This window comes from Lactuca saligna, chromosome 6 (genome assembly GCF_052625555.1).
Source record: "Lactuca saligna cultivar CGN05327 chromosome 6, ASM5262555v1, whole genome shotgun sequence".
Classification (NCBI taxonomy): domain Eukaryota; kingdom Viridiplantae; phylum Streptophyta; class Magnoliopsida; order Asterales; family Asteraceae; genus Lactuca; species Lactuca saligna.
Window position 1 is genome coordinate 129,250,273 of NC_136422.1, and position 9,868 is coordinate 129,260,140.

Genomic DNA, 9,868 nt, shown 5'->3' on the forward strand with positions numbered 1-9,868 from the left:
TTGTGTAAATTAATATGAAGTTTTGTAGAGGTTTAAGGGCATATATATACCTGCAAAAAACAAAATTGTTTGAGAAGTATGTATGATCCAAACATACAATATAAAATATACAACCATTTTAAAACTATGACATGTGGTTATTGCATTTAGACCTATTAGGTAGAAATAAACAGGAAAATGATGATTAATAGAATAAAAAGAAATAGAAAAAGGATTTTACATTGCATGTTAAAATTAATAAAGGACAATTTCACTTTCTCAAATCATCTTATCAACTGAAGAAAGACCTAAAGGGAAATTAACCTAAATGAAAGTCACACCTATCATTTGCTATTTTGTTTTACACCATAAAAAAATATATGCATCTCATTTTATTATCGAAACATCTAACACAAAAAATCTAATTTTTCATAGTATTTGTTTTTTTGGGGATTACATATAAAACATCACATTGTGTCTAAGAAGTAACCTAACCCAACCATCTGTGAATGAAATCTAGCTAACTTGAGATGCCTTCTTCTCCTAAAATCCAAAAAGAAATACACCAACTGTTGGTAGAAAAATGGGCTTTCTTGAAGCAACATGCAACATACATGCAGATTGACTTTTCGCCTATACAAAATGAAGTGAACAATCTTCATCAAAGATTAATTGTAATCTCTAATTCCTACAAAATCACATATATTAAGCATCACCTTGCAGGTAAGGTATCTAGTAGCCAATTCATATTCAAACAATATATAAACATGAACTGATTGCATTCTGTTAATCTTTGAGATAAATGCAAAAATAGCAATTTACTTTATATTTTTTAATATTATATCAACAACTGTCATAAAATAACTTAAAAGTTTGATGAAAATGATAGTTTTACATGTCTTTCATATTGGGTATAAAGGTTTTCAAAGTCTTTACCCCAACAATCAGCTAAACCTGGAGACTCATTTTGGAAAAAATAAAGACCAATTTCCATTACTTTGATTATTTTCCACAAAAAGATAAGGTACCCAAAGAGCATAGAACAAATCACGAGCACGTTGTTCTTCTTGCAACATTTTTGAATCAAGTTTAGAACTTTATGAATCACAATTATGGTTTTCAACTTAACTTTTAAAGGGTATTGACAATTGAAAAAAATTTGCTACCTTTCCATGGGTCTTCCTCAAATCAAGAAACTCAAGGATATCAGCATGCCATGGCTCCAAATAAACAACAAAGGCACCCTTTCTCTTACCACCTCATTAGTCAACATATCGAGCAGTATCATTAAACACACGCAACATTGGAATAATACCATTAGATGTTCCATTTGTGCCACGTATGTAGCTTCCAGTTGCTCTAATATTATGATCAGAGACGCCAATACCCCCTGCTGTTTTGCTGATAACAACACATTCTTTTAGAGTATCATAGATTCCTTCAATGCTATCATCTTTCATGCATATCAGGAAACAGCTACTCAACTGCAAATTACATTACTACCCTCATGTGAGAAACAAAGAACATTCAAGCGACTGAAAGTCTGAAACTAAGAAAGGTAAAGACAATTATTCATACTTAAGGCCTGGGTGTTCTAGCATTGAATAGGGTGGGAGAAGCATGAGTGAACCACCTCTGTGACATTAAATGATATGCTTTGATTACAGAATCAATGTCTTCTTTATGAATCCCAACAACGACTCTCATTAGCATATGTTGAGCCCTTTCCACAACATTCCCTTCTATCTTCAATAGATAAGACCTATCAAGGGTTTTGAATCCAAAATAATCATAGTCAAAGTCCCCATCATAGATAATCTCACTGTCTAACTTTGCAGCATACTGAAACAAAAACAATTCATACATAAATCACCAAATAAGAAATGGGTATAAGATTTTAAAAAAATAACTAAAAAGTGGTCAAAAGAAGTATAGTTGTGTACATATTATCCTTGTCTAAAATTGATTTTATTCAAAAGCTAGTTTTCTCAATAGGTGTTAATGACTAAATCTCCACATAAGAATAGACAAACAAGTTCATAAAAGGACATCAGTTTCGAATTATGTTGATTTGCACGGGCACACATCTAGTGTGTGTGTCTATATATATATATATATTACCACTTTATGTCTTTTTACCTTTACTAATTTATTGTTTATCATTTTGTGTTGTTACTTATGACTAATATTTTTATTTTTTTATAATTTTGAACGAAAAATTAAATGTTTAAAATAATTTTTATGATTAAAAATTATAAATTAAAATTATATTTTATTTTGTGGGATCTTAAGATCTTGATTCTGAACTTACGATCCCAATCTTGCAAAACCCAAAAATGGTCCTACTTAGGATCCCAATCCTGACAACGTTGAAAGAAACACGTAACATGTAATAATCAGGTCTCTTTTCCATGCATTATATATCCAAAACTTGTACCCTTTTTTAAGCGAAGAAAGAAACACGTAACATGTAATAATCAGGTCTCTTTTCCATGCATTTTTACCTCTTATTCTCACGCACCCTCCTCTTCATATTTATCGTTTTTTTGGCCTCCAAGAATCATTAGAAGTCCAATAGACATGGGTTATTTTTGGTCCGGTTCGGTTCCTGGTTTTGGGCCGGTTCTAATGCCCGGTTCCAAAAATCGACAATAATAGAGTATCCATCCCGGCCTGATCGGTTTCATCGGGTTTCGATTCCGATATCAGTTCCGGCCGGTTCCCCGATCCATATGCTCATCCCTAATTCACAAAATCCTATTTTGTCCATTAATGAAAAATTGGACTCCAGCTTGAGAAACTCAAGTAAGAAATTAATTTTCATTATGTTAATCTACTATATAAATGTTATTCTTTCAATGTGTTATTGTGTAATGTTAATATTTGAATGTTTTATGGTGATGTATAATAATATATTGTTATTCTATTATTAGGGTTATTTGGGTTACAAAATCATAATATGGTTTATTTGATTTTTTTCGGTTATACTAGGTTCTTAATTATCTTGTACATGTTATTCGGTTTATTCAGATGATAACCGAACCGAACTAAACCGAACACGTATTGGTTAATCGATTCGGTTTTCGGTTCATACAATTATCCTTATTCGATTTTCAGGTTATTCAAGTTCGGATCGGTTTGATCGGGTTCGGATCCAAATAACATTCCTAGCTCTAACCACCATACCACCTCACGAAGAGGTGCTCATGGCTTGTATCCGAGGGTCGAATTGTGTTTGTCAAAAATAGTTACACGTGACAAAAGATAGCATGGCTCGAGCCAGAAATTGATTTCCTCGAGATTCTTCCACCTAAGCTTTCTGAGTTGGCATTTCCAAATTAAAAGAAAACAAATAATCAACAAATTTCTTTCATCCCAGATTTCCCTCCACACATTCAATCCTCACCTTATCTCCCAAAATCTGTCCTATTCCTCGATTCCGTTCCCAAAATAAACTCTGCAAAATGATTTCAATTTGCAATTCTTACCCTCCAATCCACCACCATCACGGCCACCGGCGAAGATGGCCTCCAAATTGGGTTTCACCATAACCTCTTCTCGTTTCTTCACTGCTCCTTTTCGAAGACCTTCTGTTGGGTTGTCTTTGTCTGGTTCTAATCGGTTCGCTGCGTCGAAAGTTCACTCTATCCAGTTGATCCGAAGGGAGCTTGTGAGTCGAAGGCGATTGATTATTATTTCCCCAAAGGCGACAACTGATCAACCAGGTTAGGTTTTATTTCGTGCCTTGTTGCTTTTGGACTTCAGTTATGTAATCGAACTATGCTCTAGTGCTATGAATTTAACCTCCAAGTATCTTGTAAGTCCTTAATAATGAATATTAATAGATTTTGTTATGGCTTTTAAGCTATGTTTTAATCGTTTATTTGGATTCAATTTAGATGAGTGCTTTTAGAGCAATAATCATGGAAAGTTCTAAGTTTCCATGGATAAATGGATCGATTTAGACTATGGAACATCATTCTACTTCAACATAAGTTCATTTTTGGAGTGCTGTGTTTCTTTCAGGTCAAGTTAAAGAAGATGAAGTTGTCGATAGCAACATAATGCCTTATTGCAGCTTAGATAAACAACAGAAGAAGACAATAGGAGAAATGGAACAAGAATTTCTCCAAGCATTACAAGTAAACCATGTTTTTTATTTTTCACTTTCCATCTTGCTTAATTTGCACATGAGTTTCTCCATCTTCAATGCACTAATTCTTCTCTTCTATTCTCCTCCATAGTCATTCTATTACGAAGGAAAAGCCATCATGTCAAATGAGGAATTCGATAACCTCAAGGAAGAACTAATGTGGGAAGGAAGCAGTGTTGTAATGCTAAGTATGTACACCTTGTAATCATTTTTCAACTTTTCCCCATTGTTCTTTCCTTATAATGCCTTTTTGGGTTACACACATTTCAGGCTCTGATGAACAGAAGTTTCTAGAGGCTTCAATGGCTTATGTATCTGGTAACCCCATAATGACAGATAAAGAGTATGACCAATTAAAGATGCAATTAAAGGTACATGCTTTAGATAGTTGGCAATAATCCCTTTTCTTTCTTTATTCTTTCTTTCTTAAATCATTTTCTTTCAGAAAGATGGAAGTGACATAGTGGCTGAAGGTCCAAGATGCAGTCTTCGTAGTCGAAAAGTATGTGTTTATGAGATCCTCCATGAATCTTTTATTATTTTTCTTTTTCATTTTTTTATTTCAGTTAATGTCTTTGGTTGTAGGTTTACAGTGATCTTTCAGTTGATTATCTCAAAATGTTCCTCATAAATGTCCCAGCTGCTGTTGTTGCATTAGGATTGTAAGTCAAAAAGAAATTATAAATTAATATTCAAAGAATTCTGTCACTAGATTTACTTACATATGTTTGTATATCAACAGATTCTTCTTCCTGGATGACATCACTGGTTTTGAAATCACATACCTTTTGGAGGTAAATCTTTTATAACTATTTCTTTTTCTGTATTTCCTTTGTTTACATAACAAATTTATGTTTATAAACAATCATATTATCAGCTTCCAGAGCCATTTAGTTTCATCTTCACATGGTTTGCTGCTCTTCCCTTGATATTATGGCTATCCTTCACACTTACCAATGTCATTGTCAGAGACTTTTTGATCTTGAAGGTTAGCATCATCTTCATCACCTCACAACACTGACACTCTGACACTGATACACTGATACTGAGTTTGATATGCATTGGACTGAGACTCATACAATATAACAGTACAAACTACAAAATCACAAAATTGCAATTCTTTGTACCATCCAAGGAGGTGGGACAGGGACTTGTTTTTGATATCTCATGTGTAAAAAGACGTAAATGCCCTTATCCTTTATAGCCAACAAACGCAGCCTATAATTTTTTTACATTTCAGGGTCTTTGTCCAAATTGTGGTACTGAAAACACTTCATTTTTTGGAACTATATTATCGATTTCCAGTGGGGGGACCACAAACACAGTCAAATGCACAAAGTAAGTGACATATCTTTTAACCCTAATTGTGGGTCCCATCAACATAGAACACTAGTAATGTTGGAATTTACCATTTTATTACAGCTGTCAAACCCCACTTGTGTTTGATCAAGATACTCGTTTGATAACATTGCCTGAAGGAAGTGAAGCTTGAGTTGAGGTAATTTATGTTTCAAGGAAGATGCTATTGTAAATGTAACTAGGTTTTTTTAGGAAGTGTTGCATAAGCGTGGATTCGCGTTGAATGATAGTTGATGTATGTTCATGTGTATAACATGGTAACATGGATTATATATATGTTCATATATGTATATTTGATATTGGGTGATGACTCTGTTTGTTAAAAAAAGCAGAGTGTTCAAGTTTAAGTAATAACATCCCATTTTATAAAAGATGTATTTAGCTGTAAAAATCATGTTTATTTGTTGGATGCAAATTAATGCCAATGGTTGAGTTCATGACACAAGATGTTACAAGCTTGGGGAAATTTGATTGTTGAGTTTGAGAATTTCAAACAAAATATAACATATATTCTATAAAAGATATGATTGCCTTGTTGGAGAAACCTTTAGGAAATGTATCATTCGAGAGAAATTTCATGGGTGATCATGTAATGTTTGTATCATCAACCTCGGACCTCGGTTGTTGAAGCAATTTGTATGAATTTTATTGGGACAACTCATGGTAGTTTTTTGACAATATATTCCTCATTAACATTGTCCCCTAAGGCAATTGTATTTCTAGCCATGTTGTTCACATCCATGGAAAACTTCTCGATCGTTCACTACAAGAAAAATCATGAATAGCTACAGAAAAATGCTATGGAATCAAATTCTGTAGATTTTTGTTACAAAATTTCTACAAAATAAACTTTCGTAGCAAACTTATAACTAATTACGAAAATTTGTTATGGAATCGTAATTTGTAGTTAATCTGCTATGTTGCTACAAAATTAAAATACATAACTATTTTGCTACGGAAATTACTACAAATCTAATTTTCCTAGCTATTTTGCTACATAATGATATTTCGTAGCCATTTTGTTACGAAATTTAGTTATGAAAATAAATTTCATAGTTATTTTGCTACAATTGATATTCGATAGCTATTATGCTATGAAATTTTGCTACAGAATTTATTTACATAGCTATTTTCAGCTGAAAAATCCATAGCTCTTTTGTTACAAAAATTTCTACGAAACTAAGTTATGTAAATATTACGGAATGAAACTTAATAGCTATTTTACCCTTAATGTTTTTCTTCTTATTTTTTATAAACGACATATAAGGTAGGATTAAATATAATAAATTTGGGTGCAATAATTAACAATAATCGGTGACAGGTACATCTATTTGTGCATCGAATTATATATCTTAATAGTATCTAAAATTAACAAGGTCCAAAGCTACATGTTTCACGCATAATCCTCAGTTCAAAAATAAGGGCAAATTGGTAAAATCACAATCCTCAACTCAAAAATAAAGGCCGATTGGTAAAATCGCATGACCTCGTTTTGCACTTGGTTGCGAAGCTATTCAAGCGAATTGGTATCCCGATCAAACCTCTAACTTGCGACCGATCGCCTATCTCCATATCTCAGAGCATTAGGTATGGGTCACGTTATAACACCAAATTCATATGCCACCTCAATCATAATACCACCATAACACCAAGGGGGAAATGGTGTTCTCCATGTTATAACATGTTAAGAGGTAGAGAGAAAGAAAGAAAATGATTTGATTGGTTGATAAATGCAACAACCAATTAAACTTCCCGTTGCAACTTGTCTTCATCACAACGAGATATGCCATAACACCCTCTTAACGAGAAGAGGGGGTGGTGTTCATCTTGTTATGACTAAGTTATGATGTGCCACGTCAGCAATAATAGCATTTCAAGTTGCCCATACCATATGCTCTCAACCTACTGCCGTTTCTCAGCCTCCCCATCATGTCGGTCGTTGTTCATCCTCTATTTATATAACAGTCTAATTTCAAGAGGTATTTTTTAATCACTTGACCTAATTCTTCATTCCTCAGTTTTCCCCCAGTATACACTTACGCCATTATCGATCGAACTTCATGAAGCTCATTATCGATCGGACTTCACAGAGCTCCTCTCACTCTTGTTTGCTTTGTCGTTTGCCGCATGCTCCATCAATCGGTAGAATGTTCTCAACTGATGATCCTCATCGCCTTCGTGTCACTGTACATCATCCTACTCTTCTTCACCATTTTTTTTTCTCAATTGTCTTCATCCCTACAAGGTAAAATTCTTCTCTTTTATGTTTTCTTCTTAAAACCTGCATCGCTCGCCACTAAATCATCTTTTGGTGTCACCTAAAAACATCAGCGAGTATTTCTACCTAATGCTTCATTTTCTCTTTCTATCATCCAATGACCTGAAGGATCCATTGATCTCTCCATCTAATCCAAGGCGAGTTAATGTTACGTTAACTTTACCAATCGATACACGCAGCTTGATTCAAGTTTTTATTAGTGAATTTGATTGATCAGTTTTATTGATAATGAAGTGTTGATGTGACTTTACTACCTGAGCATCATATATATCACACATTGTTTGGATGTATTGTGATTGAATTAGTATGGATTTTCTTGGATAAAACTCATAATCTATCTTTGATAAAGGATAATAGTAAGATGCTGCTACTGCCTTATCATCATAGATTTATTAAGCTTACAAGAACCACTAAAATCAACAAATATCTTACAAAGACACAAAACTGCAAATTACTCCACTAAAAGCCATGGCTCAGTTATTACTTGTTTCAATTGCACCACTTGTGTGTATCTATAGATTTCAGTATCCCATGAACCAATCTATATGGATTGAATTGTTGAAATTACTCTTTACTGCAGGTGGTTTTTATAGCATTTTGGTAACAAAAAGTCTTTATGATGTTCCCAAATCAGAAAAAGTATATGATGTTATTATCCCCTTGTCTTGTAATTTCTTATCTGTTTTGAGTCATAACTCATGTCAACATTTTTATTGAATTTGGGCTATATAAATACTTTACTCATGATTTTGATAATATTTTCAGGTGGAATCGTATAATATAGAAAGATCACTAAGGAAAATCAAACGATGTAATCCTTCTCTCACTGTAAGTATATAAGAACCTGATCAATGATGTGTGAATATTAAATGGAAAGATCAAACATTTTAATCAATGGGCACTAGTTTAAGGCTATGTTTCGGCAAGGGTAAAATTGTCATTTACTCATGTCTAGAGAGTTTGTTCAAGTCACAAAAGAAACTATTTTTCCACGTTGATTATCTATGCATAACATTATCCATTCCATTTTTTTAAGGAACTCTACATTGAAAAATTTAACAAATTGTTAATTTTATTATCAATGTATTTGTATATGAAAATAGGATGCTATAATGAATAAATAAATGAAAGTATTTTTCTATTTATTACATATTTTCTTATGTCTAGACAGGACATGAAGGACAAATAACACAAGTGAAGTTTAAATAGAAACTGAATTTAGTCCTATGAACACATTTTATACGGATGTCAAAGCGGATCAAGTAAAGATTATTGCAGGTTAGATGATTACCAGTTGTTATATGATTATTACATATGGTGTGAAGTGCTATGATGTAATTTACAAGCCTTTAATTGCCATGAAAAATTCAGTTGATACAATTTACAAGTACTTGAGGATACAACTTGTATATACATTTGTACCCTTACATTAATAAATTCAAAATAGGTAACAGATGGAATATTTTTGTAACAATGCCCAAGATTCAAGTAAAAAAGATGAGTTCTTGGTTATGTCATTTGGACTAACCAATGGTCTAGCAACATTCATGAATTTGATGAATAGGGTTTGTAAACCATTCCTCGATAAATCCATGATAGTGTTCATAGACGACTTTCTAATTTACTCAAAGAGCCAGAAGGAGCATGGAAAACACCTGCGAGAAGTATTAGAAGTTCTAAAGAAGGAGAAGCTGTATGCAAAGTTCTCTAAATGTGATTTCTGGATTCAAGAAGTCCAATTCTTGGATCATGTGGTTAACCAAGAGGGAATAATGGTTGACCCAACAAAGATTGAAGTTGTGATGAAGTGGGAACGACTAAAAAGTTCCATGGAGATTCAAAGCTTTCTGGGATTAGCTGGATATTACCGAAGGTTTATCCAAGGCTTTTCTTCGATAACATCGCCATTAACAGCTTTGACCCATAAACGATCTACGTATACACGGAGTGAGAAACATGTAGAATCATTTGAGAAACTAAAGAAGAAGTTGTGTGAGCACCAATTCTTTCTTTACCTGACGGAGTTGAATACTTCACAGTCTATAGCGATGCATCTAGAGTTGGATTAGGTTGTGTTCTGACTCAAAGAGATAAGGTGA

The 9,868-nt window shown here is 33.4% G+C and overlaps 1 protein-coding gene across 1 annotated transcript; it reads left to right on the top strand.

Moving 5' to 3' along the window:
• The first annotated feature begins 3,439 nt into the window (after positions 1–3,439).
• LOC145001406 (PGR5-like protein 1A, chloroplastic) lies at positions 3,440–5,862 on the top strand. The gene is made up of 10 exons (XM_078960782.1): positions 3,440–3,704; positions 4,006–4,121; positions 4,224–4,320; positions 4,403–4,503; positions 4,578–4,634; positions 4,718–4,794; positions 4,875–4,926; positions 5,010–5,120; positions 5,373–5,470; positions 5,555–5,862. The coding sequence occupies exons 1-10, from the start codon at positions 3,503–3,505 to the stop codon at positions 5,622–5,624; spliced, it is 981 nt and encodes a 326-aa protein (XP_078816908.1). The 5' UTR covers positions 3,440–3,502; the 3' UTR covers positions 5,625–5,862.
• Positions 5,863–9,868: the final 4,006 nt, after the last annotated feature.

Coding starts and splice junctions, on each gene's coding strand:
- LOC145001406 (XM_078960782.1), top strand. CDS start 3,503: ATGGCCTCCAAATTGGGTTTCACCATAACCTCTTCTCGTTTCTTCACT. Junction 3,705..4,005: donor GGCGACAACTGATCAACCAG/GTTAGGTTTTAT, acceptor TGTTTCTTTCAG/GTCAAGTTAAAGAAGATGAA. Junction 4,635..4,717: donor GCAGTCTTCGTAGTCGAAAA/GTATGTGTTTAT, acceptor CTTTGGTTGTAG/GTTTACAGTGATCTTTCAGT.